The sequence below is a fragment of the Callionymus lyra genome, chromosome 1 (assembly GCF_982586985.1).
Source record: "Callionymus lyra chromosome 1, fCalLyr1.hap1.1, whole genome shotgun sequence".
Lineage (NCBI taxonomy): Eukaryota > Metazoa > Chordata > Actinopteri > Syngnathiformes > Callionymidae > Callionymus > Callionymus lyra.
In genome coordinates, this window is record NC_141818.1 from 12,077,771 (window position 1) to 12,093,283 (window position 15,513).

Genomic DNA, 15,513 nt, shown 5'->3' on the forward strand with positions numbered 1-15,513 from the left:
TAATTTAAATTTAAATGTTAATAAAAATAATAAATTACATGATATTTATTCGACGCCTACCTAATTTAGTCAGCATAAAAAATGACTCCTGCTTTTACTTTTATTAAACAGATGTTTTAATTTTTTTTATTAGATTATTTTGTATTCATCAACAATGTGACATGATGAAGCACGTGTTTCAACACAGACACAAATGTCAATAGATTCAGTAGCTGCGTTGATTTAATAAAGCCCCGCTAAGCCCCGCCCCCTTTTCCATCTCACCCAATCGGATGGAAGGATTCCGGGAGCTGTCAACAACTGGGAGAGGAAGTAAAGAGTCAATTTAGTTTTGCCGACAGTGTGTGTACAAGTGTCTCTCTGGAGATCCTCGTGTGGATTCGGAATGTTCTCGTGAGGGTCTGTCTCTCTCTCGGACCCTCGTATGGCGTTAAATCGTGAGCGGAATGTGTTCCCATTGTTTGCCTTTCTGTGTCAGAAGTTGTGAGCTAGCTAGTCGCTAGCTAACGACTGAGGGCAGTGTGCGTTTGATCTGATAGCAGAGCGTTTTAGAAAAAAAATAGAAAGCGTCTGAAACGACAAGTCTTCTGGGTCCAGAACAAAAAAAACAACCCCAGCCATGGATCCATTCGACAGCACCAGTGCAGGTAAGAACGATGACGACGTTGAGATGCTAGCTTTAGCAGGCCGGCTAATGACTGACGGCTCGTGATCTGACTGACGGTGACATTAGCTCGAGGACAACATGTTGATGCTGCTTTAGATCTTCTTTTTAGGGAGGAATTTCGCTGCCGATGTGTCACTAAAATGTCACATAAAAGGATGGCAGAAAGTTGAGCACACTTATCTGCTGTGTGTTTGCTTTGCGACAGCCTGATAAGGCGTGACTGTTGAAGGAAGGACAACATAGTAAATCTTTATTGATGTTAGTTGTCTGCGTTTGTTGATATGAAACATGGAGCTGTTGCATAAACAGTAGGGGTTTGTGTCAGCCCACATGCATATCTCAATAAAATTATCTTTTATACACTAGGAGACCTCCAGAGGGATCAATAAAGTTCTATCTATCTTTATAAGTAAGTAAGTAATATTTATTTATATAGCGCTTTTCCAGACCAGGGTCACAAAGCGCTTTAACAATCAAAACAATACTCAAAAAAGTACATACTTTAAAGATCAAGATAATACTGAGAACAACACAGGAGTTCCAGAATATCAAGGAAAAGCCTGAACAAATAGAAACGTCTTAAGATGTTTCTTAAAGGAGTCAGTAGACAAGTGACAAGTGACAAGTGACTCACAAAGTTGACACACATGTGTAAACGATATAGCTACTGCTATACAATACTGCTACTAACTCGTGGTGAAAACCTATAATCATCTCATTTTTAAGATGTGTTTTTCATTGAAATAAAACCACAAAACACATCCTTTATTCATTTATAAACTGTCAATAAAGGAGATGGTAAAACCTTGTCTAGTCCATCTGCTGCAAATTGTATCCACAAAACAGAAATCATCAATAATTTATTATGTGAATAAAAATAGAACGTAAGTAGACAATCAAATGAATGTTACGCTAAAGCCGGATAAAGTGTCATATTATTGTCTGTACCGCTCATTGCTAAATTTGAAAGTGGAATTTTCATATAGAGCAAGAGTGAAGCAGATGTTTGGATCCGAGCTGTAATGAGAGGCAGCACCGCAGACGCTCACTTTCACAGGGTTTCACCGCGTTACTCATTATTGAATCAGGAAGTTGGGACATCCATGATTGTCTCCGAATTGAGGAAGTGGTGGTGTTGTATGAGGTAAAAATCGGCTCATAAAACGGAACTTCTCTTCCTAATGCTTGTGTCGGCGTTTTTTTGTAAAAAGAGAAGTCTGGTCTAGTGACCTGCTCGGCACCATGTGACTAGATCTTGTGACACTTTGAACTTGTGCATAGTCTGTGGTTTTTTTATTGTCAGGGATTTTTTTTTTCTTTTGGTTGGTCTAGAACATTTTTAAGAATCTTGTTATACCGGTTCAGAACTGCATTTCAAATGAGAAAGAGACTGCAGCTTGTTTGCTGTTGAACAAAACGATTAACTGCACTATGATGTGTTTCTTAGTTAAAATAGATATGCAACAATACGCATTGTAAAGATGCATATTATTAAATTGTGTTGCTGAAATAGATTTAAGAAGTTACCTCTTTCAACATTGAACGTTGACCTCAACCTAAATAACAACAAAAAATTAACAATAACAACAACATAATTAACAAAGACTTTTCACGTTTGATGGGCAAGAAAAAGCAAGAATAAGGGGCTGAAAAAAGAAATGCACAATTGACTGTGAATCACAGATGTTGTAAACTGATGCGATCTGACAAACTGAGACTCGTATGAATAAATTCACTTTAACTTGTTTTCTTCCTTCTGTTTTTGCTGATGGAGGATGGTCCGTTAATTTATCTAGACTTTTGTCCGACAGATAATTGGAAACAATTCTCTCTTCATGTCTCATGAACAACCCCTTTTTTTTTTTTTTAGATCCTGAGGTGCTCTCGACATACTTGTCTTTTATGTTAAACTCTTTCATCGGTTTGAATTATGTTCTTTAAAAAAATAGATTTGCTATCCTCGGCTGTTTAAAACCTGACAATATTAACAATAACAAAATGAAGGCAGGAAACTGAACCGTATTAAATCCTCACTTTCTTCTGACTTATAGAGCGAGCCAACCTGCCGAGGAACATGATAGAGAACAGCATGTTTGAAGAAGAGCCTGATGTTGTGGATCTCGCCAAAGACTCGACGTCAACGTTCCCGGTATGTCCTTCATGTTAAAGCCAAAGTAGATAGATTTTTGTCTTCCTTTCTTTAAATGTTCTGTTGTTAAATCCCTCCCTTTTTCTGCTTCTGTGCCCTTTTACTTTCTCTTCCTCTGCTCTGCCTGGATAAAGTCAATCATAAAAATTGTTTACGAGCTAAAAGATGTAACTGAGCTCTAGTTACGGGACGATTCTTTCCACATGATGAAATATAAATTCTATTGTTTGATTCTTCAGATTTTCCTCCTCGTGTTTTGCACCAAAATACAAGCCACATTCCAAGAACCCGGATAACAATGTTTCTGTGTTTACTCGCAGACATTCACGACCTTGGACCCAGACGAGACGTCGTATGAGCCACGCAGCTCAAGGTTGCTGGTGCGAGGCCTTGGCGAGAACGAGATGGACGAGGAGGAGGACGACTGCGAGTCCTCCGCCCGTCTTTTGGGCATGTCCTTCATGAACCGCAGTGCTGCGCACAGAAGCAACTCTTCACCTTACACCAGACAACCTCCACCCAGGTAATGATTTGAAATGGAAACTACTCTGTCCAGTATTCAAGTTCAACGCGTGTTCTTTCATCTTGCAACAAAAAGTGTTGAGGATCAATCTCATTACGTACAGACTTGTTATTTCCAGACAATCTGACCAGAAGCACAATTTAAAATGATATGTGGCATGTCCATCCTTCTAGCCCTTTACTCATTGTCCCGGGTCCAAATCTGTCATTTTTCAATGTTGGATCCGTCAAATATAAGTCACTTTATATGGCCTGCAAGATGATTCTTCTCAAAGTCAAAGATCATTTAAGTTCTTGACCTATAGAGATACAAATAAATTGTAGATCTTAAATTGGTGTTTGTTTGGTCAAGGTCAAACACAGATAATTAAGATAGAGTCTCTGAGAATGAAAAGACAATGTTAAAATCAGACTCCAACTTCCTGTTATTTAAATATACATTTTGGTTTGGTCCACGTCAAACCCAACCACAGAAGGGGCTAAAAGATTTGGACCCGTACTACCTTTGATCCATCCATTGTCATTGATGTGGCATTCTTTGTATTCAGTGTCAACAAGACAAGAGAATTACGTGCGCTCTCTTTTCTCTTCCCAGCTCCTGTTCAAAACCCTCAGCCCGCACCATGGTTGTTTGTGTTTTGTTCTGGGTGATTCTGGCCTCTATGACCATGGTACTGTACTTCCTGCCTGGATGCACCTTCACTAAGGCAAGTAACGCTTACTGAGAACTGAGCAGTCGGTTTAGTCGATCCCAGGTGCGAATTGCTTCCTAAAATAAATGATGCGTAAAGGTTTTTTAAATGTATATTTAAGATCTTACTTAACCCCAGTTTCCATATGTGCTTCCTCTGGATCCTTAAGTAGTATTTTATTAGTTTTTTCTTATTGAGAAATGAAGTAACACCTTCTGAAAGTACATCCTTTCTCCGTCAGGCGGGTTGCCGTAAACCGAACAGCACATCTCCTGTGGAAACCGTCTACCCCATAGCCTCCAACGGACAGCTCTTCCCGTGGGCGGAGTTCCGTCTTCCTCGCAGCATTCGTCCGCTCGCCTACGATCTCACCTTGAGCCCCGACTTTGACCTCATGACCTTCAGCGGTCGCACAGTGATAAATCTGCTCGTCCTGCACAACACCAAGCGCGTCGTCCTCCACAGCGCCAATCACAATTTCACCAAAGCTACGTTTCAGGTGAGCGACACAAGAAACGCATAAATGATCTTCTGGATTTCAGAATTCCCAGGAATCCAACTTAAACTTTTGAAGTTTTACCTTGGTGTTTGTGGCCAGACGAATTCTGATCGTCTATAGGCGAGACAACTTCATAGAAGATCTGTCATTATCAAGAACTCTACCTAGTCTTTGATGATTATTTATTAAATGTAATCATTAAAAAAAGAGTTGTGTTTGTTCTGCAGGTGGACGACGAGCGTCCCGGTGAAGTGAGTGTGCTTGTGTACAAACCCAAACAGCAAATCGCTATCAAGTTCCCTGAAGAGCTTAAGACCGGACAGCGTTGTGTTTTGACTCTGGAATATGTGGCGTATCTGTCGACCAGCTACGACGGCTTCTACAACAGCTCCTACACAGATAAGGACGGAACAAAAAGGTTCATCTCTTTGTTTATCTTCAGTTTTTGTGTTGGTGCTACGTGTGAACCTTCGTCTGATGCTTCACGAATAAAAATTAAATCTAATACAAATTTCCGAACCAAATAATGGTCCATTTTTAAATAAAGTTTTGTTTCTTCCAGGGTTCTTGCTGCGACCCAGTTTGAGCCGCTGTCTGCAAGAAAAGCCTTCCCATGTTTCGACGAGCCCTCGTTTAAAGCCACGTTTTTAATTAAACTCCAGAGAAGACCTGATTATATGTCTCTTTCCAACATGCCAAAGGTACTTCTACTCTTTATAACCGACTCATGCCTTTGTTATTTGTAATTACTACAGTTTATCATTTGTTGTATTTGTTCTAACTCTAGAGAAATACAATGAACCAAATCTCTTTTCTGTAGTGAAATGAACAATTCATTCCTCTCATTTCTACGCCAGGCTAAAACCATCAAGCTCTCGAACGGACTGGTGCAGGATGAGTTTGAGAAGTCGAGCGTCAACATGAGCACGTACCTGGTGGCCTTCATTGTCGGCAACTTCACGCCGGTCAGCACCAACGTCTCCGACACACTGGTGGGTCTGAGGCTGCTTCACCTTCCAAGTACTTTAGTCTTACTCATGGACATGATTTTAATAGTTGCCTGGAAGGTTATTTGTTGCCGCCATTCATCTGTCTGTATATGTAAATCAACATGTATTTAGCTAAAACTATTTACTAACGAAAATACAAGAAGGAACAGTTTTGTAAATTTAACTCCAGGTTAGAAACTAGATCCAGTCGTGTCTAAACCGCTACAGCTGTCTTGCCCACCATTGTTTCTACTGGGTTGTGCTAGTTATATGAATGCTAGCGCCACCTGCTGTCTCATTTTATTACAATTTAACCTTTGATATTTCAAATGCTGAAGCCGTTTCAAATTGTATGGAGAAGATAAATGAAGACCAAAAACATTGGCTCAGAAAATAAGTTGCTTGACAGGGGTCTGCGCTCTCAAAGTGCTTTTCTATTTTATTAATGTGTTTGTGTCAGTTTAGTGAGCCTGAAAGTTCTCATTTGTTAATTTATGATACAATGGTAGTTTAAGTATTTAATTTAAATGATTGAAAATGACTTATCGTATTGAGTATTTCACTATAGTATTTGTATTTCAGGTGTCTGTGTACGCCATCCCAGAGAAGAAGAATCACACTCAGTACGCCCTCGAAACTGCAGCTAAGTTGTTGGAGTTCTACAATAACTTCTTTGAAATTCCCTATCCCCTCAAAAAGCTGGGTCTGTATTTAAAAGTATATATATTCTCAATTCAATTTTCAATTCCTTATTGAACAACGAATGTTCTTTTTACTGCTCCGTCAGACTTGGTCGCTATTCCCGACTTCCTGGCCGGAGCGATGGAGAACTGGGGTCTGATAACATTCCGGGAGACCAGTCTGCTGGTGGGACAGCAGTCGTCCTCGATGGAGAAGCAAGTCGTGGCCTCGGTCGTGGCGCATGAGCTGGCTCACCAGGTACTTCTGCTCACCTGGTTCTTCACTCAATCTTGAAGCTAATGCGGAAGTTTCTGTGCCACCCAGTGGTTCGGGAACTTGGTGACGATGAGCTGGTGGAACGACCTGTGGCTGAACGAAGGGTTCGCCACTTTCATGCAGTACACGTCCCTGCAGACGGTCCTGCCGAAGCTGGACATCGTGAGTGGAAAACGGTGGATGGAAAGGCAGTTATGGATTTCTTTTTGTGACGTTAATTTGTGTTTCCAGGGTAACTTGTTTCTAGCAGTCAGATTCAGAGCTATGGACAAAGATGCACTGGACTCTTCTCATGCCGTGTCGACGGAGGTGAACACACCTGAACAAGTGGAGGAGATGTTTGACTCCGTCTCCTACGAGAAGGTGGAACTTTACTTCCTTACACATGGAAGTATAACGGGAAGATCAGAATATTGAATGGTTGGATTTAAAATGTCATGTAAAAATGTTTAATTTTTAAGCAGACAAGTATTTTTAAATAATTTAATTTAATATTTTCTATTCTGAAACACTGCATTTGTTTTCTATTGATTATTTGTATTTAGAAACATGTATGTTTAAAGGTTGAGCTTGTTTTATTTTATTTTTTTAAGTCTATTGAAAGGTTGAATTTGGCTTTTTCTTTTTCAAAATAATTGAATTTTAAGATTTTTTTTTTTAAATAATTGTATTTTTTTCTGAACTGGATTTTATTTTCCATTTCCAAAGTTAAATAAATAAATTCAATAATGACCTTAATAGTGTCAGAATATAAAAATGATTATTCACTATTATTCCAAATTCTTATATTGAATAAGAAAAAACTAAATTATTTGAATAAAAACATTTAACTAAATAATTAAATACATTTTTAAACTTTTTTTAAAACTGTATTTATTAAAAAAGAAAACAATTTAAACAGTTAAATATAGTTATCATTTAACAAATACTGTATTTTACTGTAATTCAATACTGAAAAAACAACCATTTTAATCAAAGTTTCAACATTTGAAATGTTCAATCCAACAATTCAATATTCTGATGCCACTGAGATTCTTCCATATTTTCACCTTCTCCAGTTTCAGTGCTGACCTATGTCTGTCCTGCAGGGGGCGTCTGTTCTCCTCATGCTCAAAGCCTCTCTGTCCGGAGAACAACAATTCCGCAAGGGAATAATCCACTACCTGAATCAGTTCAGCGGGATGAACACGGAGACGAACGACCTGTGGAACTGCCTCACACAGGTACGTGCGTCGTAGCTGCTCTCAACACTTTCCGCTGCTGAACATTTCGGGGTTCACTTCTGTCCACCTCAGGTGGATGTTTCGGGGCAACACCAGAACGTGTCCGAGATGATGACGTCGTGGACGTCGCAGAAGGGTTTCCCTCTGGTCACCATCAGCCGAAAAGGTGACCAGGTGAACTTCACTCAGGAGCACTTCCGGCTGAGCACGTCTGACAACGACACACAATCCAGCAGGTGTTTTTAAACTCATGGTCTCCTCCAGCATGTTGTCGACACGCCGTGTCTGACGCCGCTCTTCCTCTGCAGCCTCTGGAATATTCCTGTGACGTACGTGAACGACAGCTGCAGCCTGAACGTCAGCTGCCGACAAGTCTTCACCCTCAAGACCAAGTCGGGTAAAAGCGGCGTCTCCTCGTCGTTGAGCCTCCGCAGGTTCTGAACTCTGTGCTGTTGCAGCGTCTCTGAAGGTGCCCGAGAGCGTCAAGTGGCTGAAGCTCAACTACATGAACTCGGGTTTCTACATCGTGGACTACGGACAGGACGGCTGGCTCGCCCTCATGGCGGCCCTGTCCAAGGACGTGGACGTCCTCACGCCAGAGGATCGGGCGTCACTCATCCATAACATCTTCGCTCTCTCCAGGTAGACCACACTCCCCTGAATGAGATGGTCCTTCAATTCTTCATGTTTTTCAGAAGATTTGTTTCAAGTTACGACAAATTGACTGCATGGAGTCAATTGTCATGTGCTTTGATTTAAGAGCAGCTGCTCACACAAGTCCTCGTTGTTGTTACTAATGCATTCAAACAGATTCGATTATCATTAAATGATTTGTTTTTTTCCAGCTGGTTCTGTCCTGTAGCTCTTCAGCTCGAAGTGCTAGTTAAGCATCATCTTAAATAACTGATTCCTGTCCTCTTTCTCTCAGACTCGGACGCGTGAGTTTCCGTCACGTCCTCCAGCTCCTGAACTACATGAGCAAGGAGACGGCCACCAGTCCCGTGACCGAGGCCTTGCTGCAGCTCGGCAGAATCTTTCAACTGCTGGACAAACGTCAAGACCAGGCGCTCGTGAGCCGCATGAAGGTACTCGTGTCTGCACTTGAGTCACAATCCCGGCATTGTTTGTAGAAGAATGCGAGGATGTCTAGTGTGTGGACAGATCTTGTTTCTGTTCACGATCTCATGCTAAACAGAATAAAGTATTTCCTATATGCACGAATCTCAACGTTGCCATTATAATGGTTGTTAGCGTGTCACACTGCCATCTATTGGTCAGTTGTTGTAAGTGCATCAAAAACCATTACCGTATAAGTAAGTAAGTAATATTTATTTATATAGCGCTTTTCGAGACCAGGGTCACAAAGTAAGTAAGTAAGTAATTTGTATTTATATAGCGCTTTTCCAGACCAGGGTCATAAAGCGCTTAAACAATCAATACAATATTCAATAAAGTATATACTTTAAAGTACAAGATAAAACTGAGAACACAACAGGAGTTCCAGAAAATCAAGGGAAAGCCTGAACAAATAAAAACGTCTTCACTCGCAACTTCTCAAGTAATTATTATTTGTAAAGCGCCTTTCTCAGACCACAAAGACTAAATCGGGGAAAATTTAACTATGCCACAATTAATTTGGATTTCATTCTAGTACAGTATAGTTATTTAACATTAACGGTGTTTTATTTATAAATTTAAATCCAAAAATTAACTATGCACAAATAATTTGGTGGAAAAATCCAGGGAATTCAAGCAAGTAGTATTTTAACAATATTGTTCTGTGTAGATTATTTGATTGACATGTCGTCCACACTTATAAACTCTTACTTTTATTTTCGATTTTATTTCATGTTTAATCTTTGCACACAATTCCCAAAAGAAATGAGTATTTGGTGGTGAAAAATGGCAATAAAAAGAATGATTCTGAAGTTTAAAAAATAATAATTAATTGAAGTAACTTTGATTATTTGTTCAGCTAAAATGCTATTTACTCTCGGCAGGTATGAAGAGGTTTCTAAACTTTGAATGAACCGCATGACAATAATTAAATTCAACCAATCATTGCCATTATTTCAACATGTGGCTCTTATTTAGAGAGAGGTTATTGTAAGTCGACATTTCCTGCCCTTGCCAAAGGCCAGGAGTCTGCGGTGGACATTGATCATGTTTTTAAAGGATTTATTAAAAGTATAAAGTGGTAAATATCTAATAAGTGCAGGCAGTGATCCCTGAGACTTCACCAAAATAGCTTTGTTTGTGTTGGCTCGCATGTATTTTCGTGGTTTGACTGGCAGGGGGCGCACAAGTCTTTATACAAACAAAACCGAACTAGTAATAAATATAATAATGTTGCTCTTTTTAAATGTTTCTCCCACAGAATTCTCACATACGTCTGTTGAGTTTATCTAAAGCAAAGTGTGACCAACATTCGGCCCTTGGACTGTGTTTCTGTGGCTGCAATAAAAGTGATAATTTAGAAATGCTACACAAAGAAGTATATAAGTTTGATCAGAATATTGAATGGTTCAATTTAGCTTAATAAAAATAAATATAATTTAAATTTTGTTGAAAAATTGTTGCATTTTTTTTTTCAACCTTTTTTTTATTAAATTGTATATTGAAGGGTAATTATTTTTAACGATTGAAATGGACTATTATTTGATACTGCTATAATAATAATTAAATAATATTTTCAAAATGATATTCTTATTCCAATAATTTCAAAATTATATTCTTATTCCAATAATTATAATCTTCATTTAACATATTTTTTAATCCTAGCCATTAAATTCAATATAGAAATGTTGGTATAATAGTTCTAACAATGTTCATTTTAATTGTTTAAAAATCAAGCTATGCAATTCAACTATACTTTTAATAGCATATGTACAATTTTATTCTGTACTTGAAAATAATTAAACCAAACATTCATGAAATTAAAATTTTAGCTTATATTTAGTTCAATGGCAATGGTTTCTATTTCTTGCTTTTTTGAAGATATATTATTTTTAATTATCTCATCATTTTTGTGTACTACCTACGTATGTGTGTCAGGAAAATTTTAAATAAAGTTTTGTTACCTGGACAGGCGTACATCATGTCGCACTTCGGTCCTCTGATGCACCAGCAGACGTGGCTGGACGAGGAGAGCGTCTCTAAGCAGGAGCTGCGCTCGGCTCTGCTGGAGACGGCTTGTCACCTGGAGGACGAGAAGTGCACTCAGCAGGCCAGAGATCTGTTCAAGCAGTTCGTGGAGTCCAACGGAACCTTCAGGTACGTGAGCGGATGCACGGATCGATGGATCTGCTGAGGACTGTGTTGACTTCTACATGTTGCCGTCTCTCCTGCAGGATTCCAGGAGATCTCCAGAGAGTCGTCTTCTCCGTGGCTGCTCAGTCCAGAGAGGACTGGACCACTCTGCTCACCATGTATTCTCAGGCCACCTACGACGCGGAGAAGAGGCAGATGCTGCTGGGACTCGCCGCCACCCAGGACACCCGCAGCATCGCCTGGTGGGTCAAGAGTTCCAAGCCCATCCACATGTCCTGACTCTCTCTCTCTCTCTCTCTCCTCCTACCAGGATGCTGAAGGCCGGCCTGAAGGGGAACCTGATCCAGACTCAGGAGCTTCCCCTGGTCATCAACGCTGTGTGTAGAGGGTTCGCAGGATACTTGTTCGTGTGGGACTTCGTCCAGGAAAACTGGGATCAGCTGCTGGCGAAGTGAGTCGACGGTTAAGTTTAGATCCACCCAACATTGTCACTAACTCGACCGTCGCTCGTCCAGGTTCCACGTCGGCTCTTTTGCCATCCAGAGCATCGTGAAGTCCACCACGTCCCAGTTCTCCACTCAGTCCCACCTCAACCAAGTAGGTTGTTGGTTCTATTCCCCGATGGTTGATCTATTTGTCGCATCAAATTTTAATGATTACTTTTGTTCCATTTAAATATTTTTTACCGAGAAATCTATCACTTAAAAACAGGTTAAAGTCAAGTTCCTTGTCCTGGTGTTGTTCAAACGTCTGTACGTTAACTCCCTTCAGAGATGAACCATTTCCTTCTTTCCCAGGTGGAGAACTTCTTCTCCAGTCTGAAGGAGCGCGGCTCTCAGATGCGAAGCGTCCAGGAAGCCAGTGAGACCATCAAGCTGAACCAGCGCTGGATGCAGAGGAACGTCCCGTCGCTGATGAAGTGGCTCTAGTAGAGACGCCCTCCAGCAGGTTCTCCTCCCGTCGTCCTCACCACAGCGACGTTTGCACTACTCAAGGGACTCCTGAACCAAGTACAACCACCACCACCGTTTCTATTCAGGCTGGATTTACACCAAGACCCGGAAGTCTCCGTGGTTCCCTCAGGTTGGTTCTGATCATGAAGCTGGGTTTAGAAGGACTTCGACTCACGTTACGCCGCCGACAATCATGCTTTAGAGCTTAAACACTCCTGACGCCACCGCTTCTTCACCTTTGTATCCCGAGCTTCAACCCAAACGCCGATGACGGTACTTTTCTTTGTGAAGGCTTGAATCGCTTCGAAAACCAAACTCCTACTGAATGTACTGACGAACCTTCCCACTGTGTACACTAGATGGCGTCCTCGGGCTTTTTAGAAGTGGCGCCGGTTCAGCCCCTGGACCACTCCTCTATTTTTACATTTAATCTCTTTTAGTGTAAATAACGCCTGCGCACGTTCCCTCCGCTGTTTATAAAAGTTTGAATCTTCATCCCGGTGTTTCGAAGAAGCTCCGTCTCCTCTGTACATAAATGTAAAATAGAAAAGATTTTTGACTCTATACCTGGAGAGGCTGACGCTGGAGCTGCTAACACGAACGAGAAGTGACTTATTTATTACAAACTTTTTCCAAAAGAGTTTTTTTTTTTTCTTTTTTTTTCTTTTCCAAAAAAAATGTGTTAAATTATTGTTCATGTTAGCAGGAGAATTGTCTTTTTGGTGAAACACCCGAACCAGCACGTTACAGAGTTCTCTCACTCTTCAGGTAGTTCTGTCGACACCAGTCGTGAAGCCGGTCCATATTTTACCTTCAACTCAAACCAGCCAATCACTTGCACACCGTAGAGGAGCCACGCATCTGCTGGTTTTCAAAGCTCAACGGTACCTTTTAAATAATCATTTTATCCCTTGGTTTTAATCCACTCTCGGTGAAATGATCCAATTCCAAAAATACAAACGTTTTTCAACAGAAATAATTCTGTTTTGTTTTATTAGTTTTGTTGTCACGAGTGGAAATCCTTGTTTTTGGTTCTGAAAACCACAGTAGATCGACCACTATATGAAGAGATTTGTCTTTTAGCTCAGCTTGTTCAACACACACGCTCTCGCCTCTTCCCTCATTCGGGAACAACTCCCTCCGGTACCTTCAGATCTTGTCTCCATCCTGGGAAACCCAATCCACCCCTTTTTCCACCTCAGAAACCATGGTCTCTGATTTAGAGGAGCTGATCCTCATCAAGGCTCTTTTGAGAATTTGGGCTTTCCGTCTAACCAGAACAATATGAGAGAATAACCCTTATTTGATGGGATGAGAACCTTAGTCATCTGGGAGAGGCTCGAAGTAGATCTGCTGCTGTGATCAGTGCGGATCAGGACTCGTCCCTCAGGCGACCTTGAATAATGGACCAGTGGAAACCCAGAGTCCGTGAAGTCTGCTTTACATGTTGTTTTCTGCTGGGGTTTGTTTTGAAATTGGACGTGAAAGACTCGGAAAGACACGCACGTCTCTTGGTTTTGCACTGATGGGCTTCAACCCTGGCAGATGTTGTTCCACTCCTGATGTGAAGACATTTGAAATAAATATTTTTAATCTCAAATCCACGTCTCTGTTATGTTTTTTTTAATTTTTTTTTATGATTATTTTACATCAATGTCTTTGTTTTTTAATTGATTTATTGTGTTTATTTTTCTGTGCTCACAAGTCTTTTCTCAAGACGGATTTCAAAAATTTCTATATATATTAAAAATGAATTTAAAAGAAAATTAATAATGATAGTAATGTCACTTTAAACTATTTAGGAATCCGGTTTAGTGACAATGAATCAATGACTCTTGAACTCCTGAAAACAAGTCAAGATGATTGATAACCTTAAACAAGACAAGATTCTTGTAATTTTTCCCTGAAGAATTTTTCGTTTTTCACAGATCAGCTACTGATGATTGATGAAAATGTCACACAAAAATGACGTCTAAAGTTATTGTTCATAGTGAAGGAGACTTTGTTAAAAAATAATTGACCAGATCTGATCTTGATCTGCTTCGTTGAACTTCAAAGGCACCTTGAAGTCACACACGTGTTTTTTTTGAGGATTTCAATACTTTCTTGAATACCTGCCATCTGGTTAGAACAGGTCTGTAGGTTTGCTTGAATAAGGATATTAAGCAAGGGGGGGAGGGGGTCAAAATATAAATGAAGAATTCTGTTAATTAGATGGATTATGGGTCTTACTATTGGCGAAAAGAACCTGAAATGATTGAAATCATTCATTTTCCTGTGCCGCCGAATCCCTTATGGAGGGATCTCGGGGGGGCTGGAGCCTATCCCAGTTTCTTTAGGTGGCGGGGGACACCCTGGACAGGAAGCCAGTCTGGAAGCGAACCATTGAAATTGGATCTATTTTAATTGGTCGTCCGCCTCCTATTGGGCCGCCTCACGGGAAGAGCCGAAATTAACTCACTTAGTATGTGATACATGTGGTTTAAATTGAATTCAAATGTAACTACTTTCAATTCTCATGGGGGTCTTCTGCCCCCTTTACCTTATAACCTCGCCTGCAGTTAATACAAAAATCTGCAGCGAGAATTCTGACCCGCTCTAGTAGAAGAACTCACATCACTGGCTTCCAGTTTCTTTCAGGATCAACTTTCTGGTTCTAACTTTCAGATCTATTCATGGTCAGACTCCTCCTTACATCAGTGATCTGATCCAGCCTTACACTCCAGCTCAGGCTCTGAGGTCTGTGGACCAGAATCTACTGATGGTTCCTGAACACGGTTCAGGACCAGAGGAACAAAATCCTTCCAGACTGTTGCTCCTAAGCTTTCCTTTCCTTTCCTTGATTTTGACTGTTTGTCTCTGTGTTTTCTTGATCTTTTAAGTATATATTTTTTTGAGTATTATTTTTGATTATTTTTTAGTGCTTTGTGACCCTGGTCTAGAAAAGCGCTCTATAACTATAAATTACTTACTTACTTACTTGTATATCTTAATATTTTCGAACCATTTAGTTTTACGATGAGAAAGGAACTTAAAAATGGTCCGACAGCTTCAGCATCACCTCCTTTTTTTCACGCCAACATTCTTCCAACATTTCAACACGGATCGACGTCGCAGCCCTTGCATTCCTCCACACCGACCTTGTGTCATCCGTCCATCAGGGCTCATGAGACAGATGCTGCCGATAAAGCCCAAAAACGACATGTCATTTGTTATGAAATAAACGGTTTATCAGCAGCGCTAGACGATAATCGCGACCCGTGACTTCACGGTCACCAGGCATCTGCACAGAAAGACGCACAACCTGTCACTGACTGGTGAGTTTTTGCTTTTTATTCCATTCTCCATATTCTCAAAGATTGAGCTGAAGTCTCTTGGATATGACGATGACTTGTCCATGTCTTCTCCAAAGAGATTTAACTTTCGCTCTGAAGGCCTTCAGGAGATTCTGTGTCTTAAGGTGAGACTCATATGTTTGTGTGTCCCATGTTTTTCTGAACCAGATCTAATTATTTATCAAGGACGACCTCCCGGCATATTCTTGTACCGACTCCTCTGCCTCTGACCTGCCGAGTCATCAACAAGTGAGTAT

At 40.5% G+C, this 15,513-nt stretch overlaps 1 protein-coding gene across 1 annotated transcript; it reads left to right on the top strand.

Annotated features, from left to right (window-relative positions):
* Positions 1-325: 325 nt before the first annotated feature.
* On the top strand, positions 326-13,521 carry lnpep (leucyl/cystinyl aminopeptidase). The gene is made up of 22 exons (XM_087793934.1): positions 326-647; positions 2,719-2,816; positions 3,137-3,339; positions 3,934-4,045; positions 4,272-4,529; positions 4,757-4,947; positions 5,092-5,230; positions 5,387-5,521; positions 6,101-6,221; positions 6,306-6,457; positions 6,524-6,637; positions 6,707-6,838; positions 7,564-7,698; positions 7,771-7,934; positions 8,007-8,095; positions 8,157-8,340; positions 8,627-8,783; positions 10,787-10,971; positions 11,049-11,210; positions 11,279-11,419; positions 11,484-11,565; positions 11,766-13,521. Exons 1-22 carry the CDS (start codon positions 620-622, stop codon positions 11,895-11,897), a joined length of 3,114 nt encoding a protein of 1,037 aa, XP_087650060.1. The 5' UTR covers positions 326-619; the 3' UTR covers positions 11,898-13,521.
* Positions 13,522-15,513: the final 1,992 nt, after the last annotated feature.